Genomic DNA, 22993 nt, shown 5'->3' on the forward strand with positions numbered 1-22993 from the left:
TATAGTTTTCTTTGAGTGTTCTTTGTGTGTTTTTCTTCGTGGAACAGGCGAAAAGTCGGCAGAAAAATTAATAATATTCGAGGTCGCAAGCGTGAAAGAAAATGTGCGTCTTGTTGGACGTCAATTCTTCTGTTTTATTTTTAATTATTCAAATTTTTTTCAAGTGTTTTCTCCACTTTGTCCTCTGAGATGATGCTGCTCTATGACGATGGGGCAGTGAAAATTTCTCTCTTGAAAAATCTCTCACACACTCAACGATATAATCAAAAGCTCCCGTTCAGATATACTCAATGGGATTATTTCAGTTGTTGTCGGTTGCTCAACAAGACGAGAATCAGATTTTGAATTCAACTCTTGGCTATATATCCATAAGCTATAAAATCTCATTGAGATACTCAATGGTTAGAGACTGAGAGTAGTGTTTGCAGTGGATCAAGAGTGTGAGAAAAATTGACGACTTAGTGGTGATTACCGTATTTGTCTTCAGCATCAATCTGCTAATTATCCCAAAAGTCACATACAGTCAGTTGATTTGCAATCATTTCTCGGTGAGGAAGTGGTTTGTTGCACGATGGCCAATCAAGCTCCTTGGCCTGTACGAAAGGGTATCTTTCGTTCCAGTGGTCAATCGGATTTCGTTCCCACGCGTACCCCAAGTCCTGTGGTTGAAATGCCCATCTCACCACCACCCCAGAATCGCTCAAGAACCGCCAGTCCACTCCAGAGTCCACGGATTTCAATTGTGGAGAGTCCCCTATCGCCTACCGTTCGTGAAATTCCCATTGTTGAGGTAAATCAGAGCCCCCGTCTTGTCCCATTCATTTGGCGTATTTTTAGCCGATCATTATAGAGTGAGAGAGCACTGTAGAAAAATTTTCACAAGACCATAGCGTGGACTCTCTGATGGATTTTAGGCTATTTGCCAGAATTTTGTCACGGATATATTTTTAGCGACAATTTTCCTAATATCATTCCAATTACCTCATCAAAATTATTTCCTTCTGTCGCCCAAAACAGGAAGCCAGATCATTGAAATCCGGCGAGATGCAGCAGCAAGAGTCAAATAGCGTGGCAGCGGCTTCAATGAAAGTCCACAGTGATACCTTTACGTAAGTTATATAATTTCTAATCATCTAATTAAGCTAATTACAAGGGGGAGATATTAGGGTCGGAAGTGGTGTATAGGTGAAAATGAAGTGCTTGGAAGTCTCTTTGGTAGTGGGAGTGCCCAAATATAGTTTTTTTTTGTCTAATTACGTATTTTTCAGACTATGTTACTTTTAGTTAAGATCTTTAATTTGGGCGGCAAACTAAAAAGGATTGTTGAAATTGTTAAGTTCGATTATGACAATAAATGAACCAAATACCCACAAAGGAGAATGGTCAAATCCGGTCCCGGAATCGCCACGAACGGGACCTATGTCAATGGATAGACATTGGTACAGGCAACAACTTCTGGGACCAATGTTCTAAACTATGGAGGAAAAATTCTAGAGCATAAAAACTATTTCTTTTAGAAGAAAGAATGGTCAAAAGTATATATGGGCACCGATTCATCTTTATCCAGAGATGAGAGTAGGCGCATTTTGCAGATACAGGTATAAGATTAAAGAATTCTCGGGACCCAGGATGATAAACGCTGGGAGTCCTTATTAAAAAGCCTCTATCCTTCCGATAAATCACTAGTTTGACAACAAATTACGCAAGAACTGCTAAAGCGATCTTGATGAAATTCGGTATAGGGTCAATGTATTACTTAAACTTTTTATCCATGCATACCACCGCCTTCCCCCACTCTCCATTCTGATAGCCCCCATACAAAATGAGAGCAATTTACTTTATAACTCCTTTCTGAGAAGAGGTATTTTCATTTTGTTGGTACGTGAAAGAAACATATCCTCATTGTATAATCTAATTGGCATTAGTGGTGATTTTTTGATATTGTAATCAAGATTTTGGAGTTGCTTCTCAATGTATTGTCTACAGAAGTTGTACTAATATGCAATTCAGTAGTGGATTAAAAACAATTTGTGCGTAGGAATTCTTTCTATATTGGGACTATCAGACAGGTAGGTGTTGGGGTGGTATGCTAGTTAAAGAGTCTTCCTTAAGCATTGTTCCCATGTCGAATTTCAGCTTTTTACCTCCTCTCAGAAAGGAATTATAAGGTAAGATGCTCTCATTTTGTATAGGGGCTACCAGAAGGGAAGATGGAAGAAGGGTTCGGTATGTATGGTTAAAAAGTTTTCTTTAAGCCTTGTTCGCATGCCGTATTTCAGCATTGTACCTTTTCTCAGAAAGAAGTCGTAAGATAAAATGGCCTCATATTGTATGGGGTCTACAAGAATGGAGGGTCGGGGGAGGGGGTGGTATGCATGAATAAAAAGTTTAAGTAATATACTGACTCTATACCGAATTTCATCAATATCGCTTTAGTCATTCTGGAACAATTTGTTGTCAAAACAGCGATATTTCGAAAGGATAAACGCTTTTTACAAGGACTCCCAGCGTTTATCATCCTGGGTTCCGGCAATTTTTTAATCTTATATCAATACCTACAAAATGCGCCTACTCTCGTTTGTGGCGATTCCAGGACCAGCGCCCATATAGTTTTGAGCATTCTCCTTTATTATAGCTTAATTTGTGTTGTAATTTTTCCGAGGAAATACTAAGCTAAATAATAATTTTCCTTAATTTTCACAGGAATTTCAAATTCATGTAATGGCTCGCAAATAATGACATACATAGCTATTAAGCTGGCTATACATTAGACATAATTTATTGAAATATTTCTTTTCAATATCAAATATTGACAAGGATTGCCTCCACATTGCAAAGATTTATTGACACAAATGTTTCAATGTTGAAGAAAATTGTCCAGTGTGTAGGCAAATATTGAAATATTTGTTTCAATATAGAACATTTTATTCAATATTTTATTTCATTATTTTGAATGGCTACAAACTAGGCCAAATTATTTCAATAAAAAATTTCAAAGTCACATTGAAATAAAATTTCAAAGAAATTCTAAATATCAAATTGATTTGATATTATTTCCTTCAGAACATCACAGAACTGCTGGATTTTTATTGTTCATGAATGAAAACACATCCAAGATCAAAATCCAAGTCAAGACACATCTCTCCTGCTTCCTCCAGAAAATCCCAGATTCTTAGAATTTGGTTATATATTTTGTTCAATCTCCTCAAGAACCCAACTTGGTCAACACTAATCATCTGCTTCCTCCAGAAAATCTCAGAACTTCTGAGATTTTCTTGAATATTATGCCCAAAGCACTTCAAATACCTTCTATGGTCAGAGGATTTCTGGAGCTTCCTCCAAGAAATCCCAGACCTTCTGGGATTTTCTTGTTCATTATGCCCAAAGCACTTCATATAAGTATAATTTTATGATACGAATTGGAATCCAACAGAGGGAACGAAGGCTTGTGGTTGTGGCCATCCAGTCCTTTTGCTCGCGATGATAAACTCTCCTACGGTATGATACGAAGCATGATCCTGAAAGTCTGTGAGAATTCAATTTATTAATTCTATTTGGCTTTTGTTTCCAATCTGAAGTGTTTTTGACATAATATACAAGAAAATCCCAGAAGATATGGGATTTCCTAGAGGAAGCTCCAGGAATTCTCTGACCACAGAATGTATCTGAAGTGCTTTGGGCATAATGAACAAGAAAATCCCAGAAGATCTGGGATTCTGGAGGAAGCTGGAGAAATCCTCTGACCAACTTGGGTATTTTTGGGTGTTCTTGACAAAATACGGAAGAAAATCCCAGAAAATCTGTGAATCCCTGACTAGACTGGTGTTTTTAATATTGAAGTCAATTTGTTCAGTGTGTAGGTAATAATTGAAATATTGGTTTCAATATTGAAGTTTCTTTTCAATGTCACTTTGAAATGCTATTTTTTCAATAATTTGTCTAATGTGTAGACAGCTTTAGACTCTTGCAGATTTTTCAGCACAGTTTCAATAATTCCAAACGAAATTACGTTTTTTTAGATACTCTATTTTCCAAAAGTAGCTTCACTCAAATCAAAATATAAGAAAAATGTTAAAAATATGTGTAAAAATTAATTTCTTGAGATTTTTTCAAAATTTTTGATAATTAGATTATTCATCAGATTAAATAAATTACTGATTTCTAAGTATGAGAAGTGCATGAAGTGCAAGAAGTGCTGGAAGTGTTGAATTATTTTCGAGAGTGTTGCGGAGTTTTGGAAGTGCGAAGGCTTCTTCCATACAAATTGTGGAAGTGCCTGGAAGTGATGTACAAATTATCAACCAAATATCTCCCCCTTGGCTAATTAATTAATTAAGCTCGCCAGTTTTTTTTGTTAAATGATTGAGTTTGATAATATTTTTTTTTTAATTAAATTCTTTTAGCGCCGAAAAGAAAGCTATCTCCCAAGCTCAGCAGCGGCAAACTGTAACGTCTTCGGGGATCTTCAACCAGGAAAAACATGTGAGCTCTGCGAGTCAATCAAATTTTACCATCACGAAGAAGGGAATCTGCACGGGTGCCTCAATGATTTCCTCATCGACACGCAAAACAAATGGGTTCGATGATGATTTCAGTGGATTCGAAGATCTCGAGAGTTTGTGCTCAGGGAGCAATCCTAAGGACGTTGAACGTGCCATCTCAAAATATACCAACTGTTTGGATAGGTATGTGAAGAGCCTACAGTTGCCTGGGCAGATGATGAAGGCCCCACCAGTATTGGACAAAATTAACGATATCATAAGAAAAGCATGGGCAGTACCGACTCATGGTCACGAACTAGGATATACGTTGTGCAATGAATTGAGATCCACTGGTGGATTGGATCTTTTGATGAGGAATTGTGTGGAAGGCGATAGGGATATTCAATTTTCATCGGCACGTCTCCTGGAGCAATGTTTGACCACGGAGAATCGTTCACATGTGGTGGAAAATGGCCTGGAGAAGGTGGTTAATGTGGCATGTGTGTGTACAAAGGACACAAAAACAGACCATAGTCGCGTAGGTACAGGTATCCTGGAGCATTTGTTCAAGCACAGCGAGGGCACATGTTCAGATGTGATTAGACTTGGTGGACTCGATGCTGTGCTGTTTGAGTGCAGGAAAAATGATGTGGAGACATTGCGTCACTGTGCAGGAGCCTTGGCTAATTTATCTCTGTACGGTGGTGCTGAGAATCAGGAAGCCATGATCAACAGAAAAGTACCAATGTGGCTGTTTCCACTGGCTTTCCATGATGATGACAACATCAAGTACTATGCCTGCCTTGCAATTGCTGTTCTCGTGGCCAACAAAGAGATCGAAGCTGAGGTCCTTAAGTCAGGTACACTGGATCTCGTAGAACCTTTTGTTACCACGCACAATCCCTCCGAATTTGCCAAGTCAAATCTCGCCCACGCACATGGTCAGAGTAAACACTGGCTGCAACGTCTCGTGCCTGTGCTGAGCAGTAAGCGCGAAGAGGCTCGCAATTTGGCTGCTTTCCATTTCTGCATGGAGGCAGGGATTAAGAAAGAGCAGGGCAATACAGAAATCTTCCGGGATATTGGTGCTATTGAACCACTGAAAAATGTTGCTTCTTGCCCTAATGCTATTGCCTCGAAATTTGCTGCTCAAGCTTTGAGGCTCATCGGGGAGGAAGTGCCCCATAAGCTGTCCCAGCAAGTACCACTGTGGACAGTTGAGGATGTCCGGGAGTGGGTTAAACAAATTGGATTTGCCGATTACGAGAGGAATTTTTATGAATCCCGTGTTGATGGTGATTTGCTTTTGCAACTCAATGAAGAAAATCTTCGAGAGGATATTGGCATAGTCAATGGAATTCAGAGAAAGAGATTCATGCGAGAGATGCAGAATCTCAAAAAGATGGCAGATTATTCGTCGCGTGACTCTGCCAATCTTAATAACTTCTTGCAGAATATCGGGATGGAATACAGCATTTATACCTATTCAATGCTGAACGCTGGAGTGGATAAAGAATCCCTCAGACATCTCAATGATGATCAACTCATCAGTGAATGTGGCATCACAAATTCTATTCATCGTCTTAGGATACTTAACAATATTAAGGGTAAGTTAATATAAAACTCATTTAGGTGTTATTCCTTCATAATCACAGCTATTGTAATCCTCGGATTTTCTCAAAGTACTCCGATCGAGCTGAAATTCACAGGGTATATGTTTTGAACATCCCTAATGCCGAAAATGGTAGGCCGCCATTTTCGGGTCCGGCCGTCCGTAGTACGCAATATCTCAGGTTTGGAAAGAGATATCTTCATGACTTTTTTTTTTTAAAATATATCTACTTGCGCGTACGACGTTTTCTATGCTATTATTTTTTGAAAAACCGGTTCTAAACCAGTTTAAAACCAGTTTTTCTAGGTTTTCTCGAAAATGGCCTATGCCATTTGAACCATTTTATGTTCATGTTGTAGCACTACTTGAGTAGACTAATTATTTAAAAAAAAATTGGAGATTGCTCCATGATTTCTCGAGATATTTCAAGTTGAAGATTGTAATTTTAACCCTCTAACGGTGTTTTTTTAATAAAAAAAAAGTAGTTAAATAATTTTGTCTAGGGTAATTAATGGTCCACTGAACTCAAAAATACCATCCATTCTTCATTATCTCTTTCCGTTTGCTCGCCAGGTGAGAAAAGGTAAAGACCGCCTCCAGGCGGTCATATCGGTTTAAGGCATAAAAAGACTGAAATATTTTTATTGAAAAATAGTGAACAAATAGTAAAATAAATGAATTTTAAACGTTTTTTATGGATGAATGTTGTATGATTATCTAAAAACCGATAATTTTTAGGAAAAAAACGTTTATTATTTTTATAATTAGACGTTAATGAAGCTCAAGGTGTTTCAATAAGACTGATTTTTACCGAATAGGTCACAGATCAGCTATGAAAACGTCACCTTCTTGTATAATTTGAAGGTCCTTTGAAATACATTGCTCATCTTCTGGTTTTATTTCACGATCTGGAGCATTAAAGGACGAATTAGGGAACTCATCGTCACTGTTGAAGTCTGCTTCTTTATCAATTTCGCTTAATTCGCAGAAATCGACCATTTCACTCATTCTGGACAGTCTTCGTGTAATCTGAATTGTTTGTCATGCTTAATATATTGCAAAATAATAATATATTTTACAAAAACAACCAAAGCAAATAAATAAAAAAAATCGATGATTTTTGAAAATTTTACCCTTAAACGGATAAGACCGCCCACAGGCGGTCTTCCTTTTTTTCTTCTAAAACTCTTACTTCTAGTTTTTTCACACTTATCAATTGAAATATACAAACTAGAACATATCTTTCAGGAACTAAGATTCTTACTACAGTTAGATTACTTTAAAACAATTTTTTTGCAATTGAAAACGAAAAATGTCGCGAGCGACATTTTGTTGTTTTTTTCTCTGACCTGTCACACAAAACTGAAGATTGTAAGAAAACGAAAGGTCAAAATAAGTTCAGCTTCAGAAAATAAGTTACTAAGACTATAACTGAGGATACTGTACATATTTCAAGTTTAAATAAGTAATATTATCGCAGTAAATGCGATTTATAGAAAGACCGCCTGGAGGCGGTCTTACCCGTTGGAGGGTTAATCGATCTCGGATGTTTCCGGGTTCCATATTTTCGGATAAAACCTCATTTTAAGATCATTTTTCTGGTAATTCTTAGAGAAATCCAATTTTGCACCCTGAAGGAGTGGTTTTACAAAGTTTTTTGTAATTATCAAAATTGAAGCACAGCTAATGATCTTTCTAACAGACCTACACTTCTTAAGTTCTGTTCACTAGAACCTGAGATATAACGAATAATGTAAGGCAAAACAGAAAAAAATATAAAAGTATTAATCAAAAATCATTGTGACGTGATGGAGCAAAACCAAGGTCAGATTCTTAATCAGGGAGCTTGACTTCCATCAAACGTACCATGTGAGATCTCCGTTAGCAAAATCGTGTTGCACAGTGTAATTAATCCAAATTTAATTTTCAAATAGAATTCGTAAGTTGTTAATTGCAGTGGAAACCGAAAACTATCACTTCTTAGAGTGTGCTATTTATATTGTCCTCTTAATATGTGCCATTTCATGAATTTTTTGATCGTCCTAAATTTTTTGATAGAACTTTCAGGTTTTTTCTTCATATTTAAAATGTATTTATATAAAAGTTCATTTATTATTATTATTTTCATCATTTAAAAGCATAATTTTTCAAAAACAAAGCATATATTACAGTGTCCGAAACTGTGCTATTTATCTTGTCGCCACTGTATATATATATATATATATTGAGTAGACACTGTCTATATATTTCGCTGGTCGGGAAATTTTTCGCGAATTTTCGCGGGCCGCCAAATTTTTCGCAGATTTTCGCAGGTCATTAAATTTTTCGCGGATTTTGCACTTCTTAAGCCTAAACGAAACTCTAGTGTGATGTCAAGTTGGAGGCCTTGATCTCTCATAGTTTATGAGAAAATCGATTTTAAAGTTTTTTTTTTAGACAATTTTATGCATTTTTTTCCAATTTTCCTTAGTTTGAAGTGAAATTTTGCGCATATCAAGCCTGAAAGAGGCTCTAAATGTATGTAAAGTTTGAAGCCTCTATCTCTCGTAGTTTCCGAGAAAATCGACTTTAAAGTTTTTTTTTAGACATTTTTATGCATTTCTCATCCAATTTTCCTTATTAATAACGATAATACGCTACATACACTTTAAGATTATTAAACGAAATTTGGACTATTTATGTAAATGTAAATATCGTTCAGGTTTTCCACAATTCAAATTTGCAATGAAGGAATCGCACCTCTATAAGCTGATCTAGGCTTATCACTGGGCTTTTTATAACGATTAAAATTAATGATATTGTTATTCAACATTTCAGGCATGGAATCATCAATGTGTTTGTCTTCTGAAGAGAATTTGGACAAAACCCTTGATGTCTTTGTCAGTTATCGTCGCAACAATGGATCTCAACTTGCTAGTTTGCTCAAGGTAGGGTCCTCGATGTTGCATAAATCTACGTTGTTCAATTTCTCTCAATAAGTATCCTTTTTCAGGTTCATCTTCAACTCCGTGGTTTTTCCGTGTTTATCGACGTGGAGCGACTGGAGGCTGGAAAGTTTGATAATAATCTCTTGCAGAGTATTCGTCAGGCGAAACACTTTATCCTCGTTCTGACACCACGTGCCCTCGAGCGATGTATTGAGGATTTTGACTGCAAAGACTGGGTGCATCGGGAAATTGTGGCTGCTCTCAATTCCAACTGTAACATTATTCCCATCATTGATAATTTCTCATGGCCAGAACCTGAGCAATTGCCAGAAGACATGAGGAGTGTGTGTCACTTTAATGGAGTACGTTGGATTCATGATTATCAGGATGCTTGCGTGGACAAATTAGAGAGGTGACTTATTGACTCTGTGTTATCACACTTGCACATTAAAATTTTAATATGATTCACATTAATTGTCACTCGTGAGAGTCCAAATGTGTAATTTGTGTGTTTGAATCATTTTATATTCAAAATTTGATCTATTTGTTGATAAAAAGGTAGACTTGGCCCGCAAAATTTGATATAAATTGATTTATAGCATTAATGCGAAAAATTAATGCAATTTTCTCTTTAATTTTTTAATGTGAAGAATATTTTGTTTTAGGTAAATTTAAACTTATTTTTGCAGGCCAAGTCCACTTCTTTATCAATAAATAGAAAAATCCCAAATATTAAGTGACTCAAAGACACAAATAACATATTTGGACGCTCACAAGTGTGATAACGCCGTAACTCTAGGACAACTCTAGGCTAGAGTTGTATGTACTTTCAATTGGCAATATTACTGTAATTTTTTTTCATGGTTTTAGGTTCATGCGAGGTGAATTGAACATGAAAGCCGATGGGTATTCTATTAGAGGTCCTCTCCGTGGAGATGGAACACCTAGTACACCTAGCACAGCATCAACAACACGTCAGAATCCGCCAATTTACCAGAGAATGCATAGCAATGACTCTAGCAAGGGCGGTGATAATGGGCGAGTTTCGGACTGACTAGATGGCCCCCCAGCCTCATCAGCACGACATCGTCTACGCGGCTCTCCTAGTCCAGGTCGACAACTCATTACAGGACATCCAGCGAGCCGAATTGGCCGCCCTGCAACACCCCAACGACGTCCTCAAGTGGCCCCACGGGGTCCAAGCGCCCTGAGCCGCAGACCACCTCTGCCACCAGCCATTAGTTCGCGAAGTCAGAGTCTTGACGGACTGCTGGACATGGCAGGTTGCGAGGACGGTAGTGGTGCCCAAGATGTGGCTGAGAGGGCAGCATCAGAAGTGGTGGATACGGCACAGAGGAGACCTAGAGGACCAGAGACGGACCGCAGTAACAGGAAATCTCGAAGTTTGGAGGATCTTTTGGATGAAAAGTCAGAAAGAAAGGAAGAGACCGAAGTAGAGGATGTTAATTGTAGCAGAAGTTTGGAGAGTCTCCTGCAAGATGCACCAGAGAGTCCAACGATTGATTCTGGTCAGCGAACAGCCTCGCCGGCGGAGAAATTTTGCGTGAACGAAACAATTGTCGTGGACAATGCTTTGAGGAGCAATGATGATACAGCCTACAATTCTGAGGAGGACAAATCATCTACGTCCTCCAGTCGACAGGGGTCCATTTCGTCGGATCAGCAGGGTTCCAAACGGACGTTCATAAACCGCCTGGGGCGACGCATGAAGAGCCTAATCAAAAAATAAGTTTGGACTTGGAGGAGTATAGTTCTATATACCCCTTTTCTTAATGTCTACACGGCAATCATGAGTTTCCCGCGAGAGAAATTGACAGTATTAAGACACATGCCATCGACATAAAGCTCTTCGATGGAGACACACTAAACTTAAATGGACCTCAAGAGCCATTCCCTGCCTTTCGTCAACGCAATACGCACAAATGAGGGGCTACCGTCGAGGGTGTTTTTGGGGGGTTCATCATGAAGTCAAAGAGAAAATGTATGTGACGTACCTGTAAATGATGATTTGTGATTACTCGATGTGAACAGCTTAATTATCCTTGTTAGAGAGATTTTCATTACACACCAATTTTTTTTCAGAAGAAGGAGCGCATAAATGACTCACTTTTGCACGTTATTTTAATTTTTTTTCTCAGCCTCATACAAAAGGAGGTTCTTTTATATGTAGTATCAATCCTTATTTAACCAACTTAACATTTACCAGCAGCAGGACGCATAGCCTTAAGAATTATATCTCTAAAAATTCTCTTATTTTATCAACACTTGTATTTCCCAATCAACTATGCTAAATAGTATTACGGCGTTATCACACTTTCACATTAAAATTTTAATGTGATTCACATTAATTGTCCCTTGTGAGCATCTAAATATGTTATTTGTGTCTTTGAGTCACTTAATATTTGGGGTTTTTCTATTTATTGACAAAGAAGTGGACTTGGCCTGCAAAAATAAGTTTAAATTTACCTAAAGCATAAATATTTTTCACATTAAAAAATTAATGAGAAAATCGCATTAATAAAAAATTAATGAGAAAATCGCATTAATTTTTCGCATTAATGCTATAAATCAATTTATATCAAATTTTGCGGGCCAAGTCTACCTTTTTATCAACAAATAGATCAAATTTTAAATATATAAAATGATTCAAACACACAAATTACACATTTGGACTCTCACCAGTGACAATTAATGTGAATTATATTAAAATTTTAATGTGCAAGTGTGATAACACAGTTACAGTGCTAGATAAAATCACTTGAGAGATATTTTATGTAGAATTTATTGTGTTTTTTTCGTAAATAAAAGAAGATGAGAGATTTTGCAAACAACGAATTTATTGATTTTCAAATTTTAAACCAAACTATTTTGCTCATTTTGCTGAATAGTTTATGTCTTGGTTAATACAAAAGCTTTGAGAGTATGTCGCTTAGCTTGAGAAAGTTGAGAACTTTGCGGCTTTTGTGAATGTGGTTTCGAAATAGTCGACATTCTAATTTTGGTTTGTGCAGTGGATAACATAATTCCGAAGATTTTGGCACCGTTTAGCTGAAAAAGAGGGAAAAATTGTATGAATTTTAAATTAGTCAGCACATTTTCCCGCCAAAAATATCTTACTGTCTCTCCATATTTCTTCTGGACAATTCCCGAATAATTTCAAATAAATGCAATCAATTACAAGGAGAGAGTTTGGACGACATTGCCTTTTCAACGTGGAATTTTCTCTTGGTAATTCCTGCTTTTGATGTTCAGAGGAATCGATGCAGTAATCTATAAATTCTGGAAGCATATCTCTCCACCAGTTATTCCTTATTTTCTCCATTAATTTCGCCTGAAGTATATCCTTATTGATGTGTCCATTTGCATTGATACTTGTCTTGTTAAACAAACACTCAGAGACACAGGCATCACCCGCTAAATCAATATACATTGTGTCATTTAATCCAAGAGAATTTTCACATTGGAACACTAAATCATCATCAAAGAAAATAGGAGTTCCACAGCAAAAATCTGGATTCTAGTAAGAAAACCACGTTACTATTAAATATTCAGAAAAACACGCATAGATTATACTTACAATATTATCCGGTTGTTTTGAGCAATCGATATCCATACCGAGGATCACTCTTGCAAAAATGAACAGAATTAGACATTTATGGAGCCACTTCTCAACCATTTTCAGTGATTTTCGATCTAAAACACAATTTAAACTGAACCTTTGGGGTATGATCTTGTATCATTTTTATACCGCAACGACATTGAACTAATTTTTGCCATAGTTTTTCTCAATTTTAATGGTCAAATTACCCCTTTGTTCTGTAACAATACGTTTGAAAAAGTGTCATCAATTGACTCATGTAATAACAAGTTTTTAATTCACAATAGAAAGCTCTTGGCCACTTATTAACGAGAAATTAATATACTTTTTTGAAGTATACTATTCATAATTTCTTAAACGCATTTCCTTATTTTATTTTGTACATTAATTTTTGGGTTAAGACTTATTTTTAATAAGAATAGTATATGATAAATTTATAAAAGTTAGAAACTTTCTATTGCAAATGCCCCTATATCGAATAAATATAATAGTATATGGAAATATCAAGATCAAGTAGTACATTATCTGATGTATCTCTTACAAAGTATTTTTTTTAGATTTTAAAAATGGAAAAGGTTAGTTGGTACTTTTTCATTTATTGAGTTTAGAATGATATCACGCGACATCTCACAATGCTCTTATTCAATAGCCGGAGAATTAATTTTATTTTTTTTTACTTAGTTCTACTTTAAGTAGGGTAAATGTCCTAATTCAAAACCATTTCCAGACTCTTTAATTTTGACAGAAGATTCAACACATTAATTCATATTCTTTCTGAAGAGAATTACATAAATTTGCTCCTTAACACTTCTAGAATGTTGCTATTTATTGAAAATTCTTTAGATATAATTTGAAAACTTCTTAAATACAAGAAAAATACACGAGTGCAAAATGCTTCTATTGGAAACATATTAATCCAAATGGAGACAAGGGAAAGTTTCTAATTGGAGACAAACAGTGTAAATGAAACCACGACGAAAGGCTTCCAAAACCCTGTTGAGTTGCGTTTGAATGTAAGATTTGCTTTTATTCTTGGTGTTTTCTCCTTTCCCATCTAAAACAATAAGAAAATCTCTCCAAAAAATCATAATTTCTGAATATGAATGGATTTTCGCTTTAATTGGAGCAAAATTTACTAAATAATGAAACTGAGGTGTAGAAAATATATAAATATAGTAATTTAGTACTGAATTTATCACGAAAACAGTGACGTTTCCATTTGGAGTAGCGAAATATTTCCATTTGGAGCAGATTTTGAATTAGCTTAATTTACCCTAAACTTTTAATGTTATTTAAAACATTTAATATAAGCCCCATTTGGGCTTACATTAGTTTTTAATTCTAATGCTGAATACGCGGATTTCTTAAACCTTTTTTGATTGTTTTTTTTTTTTTAAATTTTGTTGTACAATTGTAATATCAAAACCGTTTGGAGTAGCGAAAAATTTCCATTTGGAGCAGGTTTTGAATTAGCTTAATTTATCCTATGTATAAACTTTCAGTTCTTGATTAATTTTGCTTCTGCCGTAAGACGAATTAAAAATTTGTGTTTTCATCAGAATTTTGAAAATTTTCTAAATTGTGAAAAATGTTCTTCATAAACTGATATACCAAAAAAGAATCCTGAAGAATAATTTTATGATAAAAGATAAAAGGGTAGTGAATAATTCTAAATACTTTTCCCCTAATACCTTAGACACACTTATGACTTAAACTTAACATAAGAGAGACGGCTTAACGTAATTATAATCAAATAATAATTAGATATACATTTACATCAGTTTCTAACTAATCCGTCTCTGAGCTTAAATTCCTCCACCCCTTTGGGTTTCTCATGGTCTCATATACTCGTTTTAGGGTGAAAATTCCACGTATATTGGTTAAAGTATAATTATTATACTATTAACATTAAACCTGTCGACCGTTCATGATGATTTTTCCTATCGCGCTCGGTCAAATGACAGACCACGGTTGGTAGGATACTCAACAAATTTTTCTTGGAAAAGAGGAAAAATTTTAAATGCACTGAAAAATATAGGACATCCATATTTTAAGAAATCCATAAAGTTTGATAGAGACATTGTACCGTTTTAAATATCTGCTAAATATTTTAAAAAGTTATTAACCTGGTCAATTTAACCGGTCTTGGTAGATTTAGTGTTAAGTCTTTATTTTTGGAGATCGATGCATATGCCTTTAAATAACAGGGGTCTCAATGCTTGCGGAATGTACGATTCCACGGTTCAGATTAAGGTAGCATGTCGTGAGTGTACTTGGCTAGGCCAATCACCTTAGGGCTAGTTGGGAATCAAGAATCGCAACCTCTTCTATAAACGGATGATATATGAAAAACACCTCTTGGACCCTGAGAGCTTTCGAGGATGGCACAGTCAGAGTTTAGGATACATTTTTAATCTTGAAGTTAGTTTCGAGAATTTTAATGTATTACCCTAAACCTAAATCATCCCAAATTCACATGCAGAACTTCTTTTATTGAATTCTGAGGTAAACTGTTCGAATTAAAAAGTATTTGGCATATACGTAAAGGTATTATAAAGGAAAACCACTATATTATATATACCACAACAAATGAGTGTCTTTATTCCAGGGGTAGTCTATTCGCCAGTGTGATATTATTACAGCGGTGGGGGATTCCTAACCCATATTGATAACACTATAAACAAATAAATATTAAAATTATTAAAAAAAAAACAAAAAGTCATGTTAGATTATATTTTTGTGCTTAAAGGTTTTAAAAATATTTTATATATGGGAAAGTACCCTCTCTTCGAACGTTTTTATACCTTCGAATAATGTGAATTTTCTTTAACTCTTCCCAGAGACTTAAACATTTTTATTAAATATTAGTTAGCTCATTTATCAATTAATTGATAATTATGTGACAATTATAGTGGAAATCTATTAGGAAAAGTAAAAGAAATTCACATTATTCGAAGGCATGAACGTTCGAAGGGAGAGTACTTTCCTCTAGTGGTTTTAAACTTAACCCATTTTGGTAAGTTCAGGTTCTAAATAGGGTAATTTTCTTTCTCAGAAATTATCTTATTCTAAGAGCACCTTACCATAATGAGGATGCTTTTTTCGTTCTCCGTAAGTTTTTTATTACTGTACCGGTATTATGACATTTACACATTAAAATTTTTATGTTCACATTAATTGTCGCTGATGAACATGCAACTGTGTGATTTGTATCTTCAAATAACTTAATATATATAATTTGATCTGTTTATTGATAAAAAGAGACTTGTGAAAAAGTTATTTATATTAATGTGATTTTCTTATTAATTTTACATACATTGCGAAAATCAAATTAAATTTTATTGAACGAATGTGATAGCAGGGTAACTCACAGGATTTACAAAACTTTGATTCACTTTATCACGTTTTACCACTTTTTTGTACAAATATCAAAATTTCATTCAAAACTTATAAATATGCCCCTACTCTTCTCTATTTGTGATTTGTTTTTTAATATATAAAATGGTTCTCTAAAAAAAATACTGCGAAACGTCTTGAGAGACAAATGATACAAAATTTCGGGCAAAATTATTTCTAAAATGCATTTCAATTTCTCAAATATTTCAACAACAAACGTGACGATTGTAATGGAAAGGTTTTATTATTTTAGGACAAAGTTTCTTTCTTAATTCATCAACAATGGTGCTTCACATAGTACTCAAAACTGATACAAAATTTTAATTAAATATTTCTTATTTTCGTGAAACTTAAAATTATGAAATTCATGTCTTTGAAACAAAAATACACGTGTATAAACGAGATGAAAAGATGTTTACCTTTTTATTGTAAAAGTCTATTGAAATATTTAATGAATTAAATGAATCAATGAATTTATTAAACATACAAAATATATACAATGTCTATTTATTTATTATTTTCACTTGCTAAACTCTTCAGGGGGAGTGGGGTACCTCTGTATTAAGGTACCTTTGAAATAAGTATTTTTGTCTTATTTTTAAATAAAACTAGACCTCACCATGTTATATTTTAGCTTAACAAAGGAACTGTGAAGCTATAATTTACATTATAATGCTCAATTCCATTTTAAAAACAGGAGAAAAGGTCCTATTGCAAAAGAACCCCAATTCAAAGGTTCCATTCAATAAATTAACTTGTTCCTGCTATAAATTTCATGATTTTTTTTAGTGGGAAAAATGTGTAATATATTTTAACCCTTTAACGACGAGACACTTTTTACGGACTGAAAATCAACAATAAAAATTAAACTGAGAAACATAATCAATCATAAGTCTTACATCTAACCTTGGAATTGGAAAGTCCAACAGAGTCTGATTCGGTGTATTTTGTGCTTTTATGAACGATAGGAACAAAAATAGCCCAAAAATTTAGGTAATTTTTCTGACAATACCAATGAACAATATTTTTCGCTTTAATGAAAAAGGGACAGATAATCCTAACCGGCTTATGTAGGTGAGATTCTTAACGTGAGCTAACTCGGAGTGCATGCAAATTCGATTTAGAGCTGAAGTTGGGAGACGCCATTCAGTTATCTTGAGTAAAATTCGTGAAATTATACAAATTTTGTATTTAAACCAAAATATCAAGGATTTGGATGAACTGACAGAAAAGTGATATATGGGTGAAATGTAGAGCAGAATGTTCTCTATAATTTTCCCATAGAACATGATCTCATCGATTACTCAGAAGCCAAGATAAGCGAGGTTTTCTGTTTCTTAACTCGTTTTTTCATCCAGAGTGCCCCAAGTAGTCATTTGTTGAACTTCAACTATATCAAAGAATTGTTGTATTTTGTGGGACTTTCCATTTAAAACCCTATTTTAAGTGTCTTGGTGGAGTAGAGGCAGTCAAATTGGCATCTGAGTGGTTTCAAAACGTTATTATGGGAAAAATCAATTTTTTCACACTTAAACGGCAAGATCGGAGTGATAGCGTAGTCTGAGCGGAAAATGATGTATGGAGGAAATGTAGAGACAAATGTCCTCTACAATTATGTCGAAGTAATCATCAAAATCGGTTCAGCGACAGTGGAGATAATTGAGGTTATGTGATATTAAAATTGGTTTTTCGACTGTGGCGCCCCTGGTGTTGGTCCCACGAAGTTCAAATATTGTAAAAAGTTGTAGCATTTGGTGAGACCTTTCGTATAAGCCCTCATTCATCAAAATCGGTCACATAGAACCGGTGATATGATTTTTTGAATTTTGTGAATTTTGACCCCTCATATCTCCAATTCTGTTTTAACCACAGCGCACAATTGCACCATTTTGGAAACGTCCTAGACTGGACTACAACCCAAGTGGCAAAAATGTGTCAGTATGACGTTATAGTTATCGTATGGTAATAGTAATTATTTGGTGCACCCGCACGTCATACTTTCGAAGTGGGGAATAACCTCCACGTTATAAAGAGGTAAGCGAAGCGACACAACTTACCATTTTGGTAAGTTCACTAACGATAGTGACACGTTAGTTGGACGTCGCTTCTTACCTCTTTTCTATTTGTCTCTTTCTACTCCACATTCTTTTTCTTCGTTCTCTTTTTATTTCCATGACGCATAATTCTATCATGAAATCTCTCACAGAAAATATTTCAATAATCAGCGCGCAAATATCGCGGGATTTCATTGATTTTATTTATTATATTGAACATGCCGATGCCGTTTACCGATAGAGATATTATCAAGTATCGATTTAAAATATCTCCCGACCAGAAAAAACTGATATTTGACAATTTTTCAATGAAATAATTCTAAAAAAATTTTCTGATATTTTTTTTTTAAACTATTCTCTATAATTTCTGACATATTGTTACAACTTCTTTGTCATAAAAATAAATTTCATAAGGAATTAGATTTCATGAAAAACGGAATTTAAAGTCAGTGTGAAAATTTTGAATTCGCGCGCAACAAAATCTTATGGCGCACTCATCCCAATAAAAGTGTGTCCGCATCCACGGATAGTCATACGACATCTATTGAATTCCAAAGACGGATTCTTTTAATGCTTATAGTATAATAAGATAGATTTTTATAAAATAATTTTAGACACTTGCAGATAAGAATAATTTTTGGAAATTACGTTATGATTATAAAATTTTTTAATGAAAACGGGAAAATTTATATACATAAATTTATATTTTTATTTTGAAGGGATTATCTTGAATCGGGTCCCGGTTGAAATCCTGAAAGCCAAAATCCCGAATTTTTAAAAGTGTCATGGCTACTCCCATTATTGCACTCGCGCATGGTGGAGACAAAGGAAAATTTTCTGTGTCTTGGGAAATTATTCTACACATTATCTTCCATATAATTCCATCCCATTTCAGGATTTTGGCGTTCGGGATTTTGATTTTCGGGATTTTGGCTTTCGAAATTTTGGTTGCCTCCGCTTGAATCATGTGGCGTACATTTAGTCCTCAAATACAACATCACAATCATAAATGTTTGGAAGAAACCTTAATAGAGAGGACAGGTTGTCCTGTTTTCTTTCTAAATAAATTAAAATAAGAATAAATTTTCACAATTTTGTGTTAAAATATTAAAACCACTATACAAAATAAATATGATCGATTTTTTAAAATGTTAAAAATATTTTTTTTTGCATCTATTTAATTTTACTTGATATTTAAGAAAACAATTGCTATCTTTTAAATTTATTTTAAATTTTTCTTCGTTAGTGAAAGGCTAAGAACACGCTTTCGTCCAGAAACGTAATGGAATGCCATTTCCGAAAACTAAAAAGCGTTGTTTTGAGAGCAATTTGTCCACAAACTCTAAAAACAAAACTTGCAAAAGAAACTACTTGCATTTTCGTGAAAAAAAAATCTTTTAGTTTTCTACAAAAACTGTACTTTAAATTAAACTTCTGGAATATTTTGTAATATCTACAATGCTTGAATCGACTTTATGAGGGTCCTTCTAGAGCCCCAGGTTACTATCTCTAACTTCTTAGGTTAAAACATACCGCTGCCCAAATAAACAACGTAGTGTCATTATTAAGAATTATCAGATTATATTATACTTTTTGAACATTACAGTCTGTTAAGGGAGTGGCCAAATGGTAGTTGACTTCAAATATTCAGACTATTTTTTTGTGGACCAATAGATGTCATTATTGTCGTCGATGCTTTGTAGTAAAGATATTAAATTGAATTCAAATTCAAATCTCAGAAATACTTTATGCACATGAGTGTATAACACGCTTCGCTCTAAAAGAATGTATTTCTCGATTTTCATCCCAAAAGATCAAAAATTTCACATGAAGTGACCGATAAATAGGATAAATACATCGAAAACTTAAACTTGTTCATCTTTAAGTCAATTAAGCAATTTAAAGAAATGAAAAATATCGAAAAAATCGGTAAAAATTGTATCGTTATATTTAAGAATTAAAAAAAAAATATTTTTTCAACACATTCAGACAGACACAATTTTTTTTACCTTAGAGATTGTAAGTTAGAAAAAATCTGAAATCATGCATTTTAAACGTATTTCGAATAATTATTTTATTACTGAATTTTAAAATCTCCTATTATTAGGTTATGTTTAAGTAAGATCATCTATTTAAATTTCATTTAAATGCAAACAATAATTTTTAATAAAATTTTAATTTTTAATATAAAAGTAGAAATAGTCTAAATAATTCGTTTGCAAATTATTTGCAAGAACGAAAAATTTTATCACACATTTATTAAATTCAAGACAATCAAATATTACATTTTATTTTTTTTAAGCTATTCCATAACCTAATATTTTTGTATTGTCATTTCTAAACGTTTAAGAAGCTGCAGATATTCTATTTATAGGGCTGAGAGTATTGAAAGAGAAAGGTGACAAAATTACGTTATCTGCAAGTAAATTTTCTTACAAACAGTTACGTAATATTTTGAGAAAAAAATGACGAAAAAATTACGTTACTATAACACAGCAAGTCTGACGTTAATATTTTAAGTAGCTAAAACGTTATATTTAGGTCATAAGGTTTCCTCGGCTCTTTGCAACTTGAAGTAACTTGAGTGACGTGCAACAAACGTTTCTTTTACCTCATTTTTGCCCTATAGTAAATTTTTGCCACTTGGGAACATACTAAAATTTCATTAACTTGCACAATGCCGTTTTTGAGAAAAGTGACTTTGAATTTCGATGAATTTTGACGCTATCACAGCGCCACCTGTGGTGACTTTTTGAACTTCCATCTGAAAGTGCTCATCGAGACGAAACCAAAAAGGTAAAATTTAGGTCGATATGTTAATTAGAACCGGAGATAGAGGCCGGTCAATGTTCGAACTTTGACCCCTTATAGCTCGGGTCAGGGGTTATGGATCGACTTAAGGTTTTTTTTGTTTGATAGGTATAATCAACGGCTACAACATACTAAAATTGCAGCCCGAGTGCATAAGGAATTTTTGAGTTATTTAACTTTTAAGATTTAAAAATTTTCTTTTTAATAATAGCGCCCCTAGCGGTGGTTTTATGAACTTGCGTTGTTAGAAAGGGAAGTGGCATTTCACGAGAGCTTTCCAGAAAGCCCTCATTATTTAAATTCTGACAATTAGAACCGGAGTTATGGCCATTTTAAGAAATTTTTTTGGACCCTTATGGCTCGGGTCAGGGGGGTCAGGGGACCTTAAGTTTGGTATTGATGGAAAGCTCTAAGGCCCAGTTATAACATACTAAAATTTGAGCCCGCTTGATGCCATAGGGGCGGAGCTATTGAGAAAACAAAAAAAGGGGGGTATTCAAAATGGCGGAAGGAGGGGTGGGGGGTGGGGGGTCAATGCACCAAGTTGCAATTTTCACCCGATATATAACCTTTGCCGAAAACCGCAAGTCGATATCTTTTTTAGTTTAGGAGCTATTAAGCTTCAAAGAGCGGCCGGACGGCCGGCCGGGAACGTAACTTAGCCCCCCATATATTCGGAATCAGGAAGTGGCGAAACACATTTTGGCCAAGTTTGAGTGCGATCGGAGGACATGAAATTTTGTTAGGATTATAGTAGGTGAGATTGTTAAGAATCTCACCTAATATTACGTATAAGTATTGTAGATTTTATTGCCAAAAGGGTTTTGCTTAAAAAAAAATTGAAAGTATAAAAAATAAATAAAATCAATTATGAATTTGAGAATTTAAAAATTCGCCATTTTTGTGATTAAATATTTACTACATAGCAAATAGCTAGAGACTTGCAAAAAATATTCTAGATTCCTTCAACCTTCTACTTTGCAATTAGGCATAAGAAAATATAATTTTAGGTAGTCAGGAAAAATTATTTTCTTTATGGGAAACCGGTGTTGCGGTGTTCCAATCGTCCTTAAAGGGTTAACCCAAAAACATAATGATATAGGAGATTGTAAAGAATCTCAGCTAATTAAGCCGATAAAACATTTTATTATTTAGTACCATTTAGTACCGTATCTGACGAGTACCGTATTTGGGCAAGCTGAGAAATCTATCAGGAGACGGTCATTAGATCTTCAGTTCATCTGGTGTTCTACTTTACTTACTTGCGAGAGATCTATTTTTTTTAAGTTTTGATAAGTTTATCAAAGAAGGAGAATCAAAATCCCAAGTTAAAAAAATGTGAACAATTTATACTTTTAGCAACATTTTATTTAGCAATATCTTTTTAATTGAAACTGCTTCCAATAGTCTCAGAATGTAAAATCACAAGTTTTGTAGAAATCTCTGAGTTTTGAGCAAAACATATCAGTAAATAGCCCTTCAGATTTTTCAGGAGCATATACCAATACTTTAGCCGTAAGACACTTCATAAGGATCTTCGGTACTGGATTACAGTTTTCGGTCTCATCGAAATCTGTGCCATTGAGGGTTGCAAGTTTATTTTCTGCCATATCGAAACATTCGTCAGTCGCGGCTTTTATAGCTGATTCCCAGATATTGTAGTCAGTATGTGTTCGTTTTTTCACCTCTTCCATAAATATATCCCGATTGAGTTGCATATCCTTAAGAACATCGTCATCCTTTAGAGCACAGTCCATTACACAGTTTTGTCCTTCGGATTTATAAACATCATAACCGAGTTTAGATTCTAGGAATTTTTCACATTCAAACTGTGCATCGTAATCAACGATTCCTGGACCAAACCAACAGGTTGCAGGATCCATGAATTCAACATCCACAGGCTTAAAATTGCAATTAACCGCCTCACCAAAAGCTATCTGCAAAATCCCAAATTTCTGGAATAGTAATCTGAAACACCGAAATAATAGTACTTACCAAAATAGTTAAACTTATGCAAATCACTAATATTTCCATGATAGACAGCTTTTCACTTTGTCACTGATAACTGATTAAGCAATCAGTCATAGATGGAC

The 22993-nt window shown here is 34.5% G+C and overlaps 2 protein-coding genes across 7 annotated transcripts in view; one reads left to right on the forward strand and one right to left on the reverse strand.

Annotated features, from left to right (window-relative positions):
- LOC129801414 (NAD(+) hydrolase sarm1) overlaps nt 1–11869 on the forward strand; it is a 61303-nt gene extending 49434 nt beyond the window's left edge. For all 6 annotated transcript variants that reach the window (XM_055846393.1, XM_055846394.1, XM_055846395.1 and 3 more), the window contains 5 exons: nt 1018–1109; nt 4404–6088; nt 8911–9020; nt 9086–9432; nt 9891–11869. In XM_055846393.1, coding sequence (XP_055702368.1) covers nt 1018–1109; nt 4404–6088; nt 8911–9020; nt 9086–9432; nt 9891–10074 — 2418 coding nt within the window. In that variant the 3' untranslated portion in view covers nt 10075–11869. The remainder of the gene's footprint in view (nt 1–1017; nt 1110–4403; nt 6089–8910; nt 9021–9085; nt 9433–9890) is intronic.
- LOC129801415 (general odorant-binding protein 67-like) lies at nt 11865–12732 on the reverse strand. The gene is made up of 3 exons (XM_055846399.1): nt 12619–12732; nt 12159–12558; nt 11865–12089 (listed from the first exon to the last, which is right to left on the reverse strand). Exons 1-3 carry the CDS (start codon nt 12715–12717, stop codon nt 12034–12036), a joined length of 555 nt encoding a protein of 184 aa, XP_055702374.1. The 5' UTR covers nt 12718–12732; the 3' UTR covers nt 11865–12033.
- Nucleotides 12733–22993: the final 10261 nt, after the last annotated feature.

The sequence above is a fragment of the Phlebotomus papatasi genome, chromosome 2 (assembly GCF_024763615.1).
Source record: "Phlebotomus papatasi isolate M1 chromosome 2, Ppap_2.1, whole genome shotgun sequence".
In the NCBI taxonomy this organism is placed as follows: Eukaryota; Metazoa; Arthropoda; class Insecta; order Diptera; family Psychodidae; genus Phlebotomus; species Phlebotomus papatasi.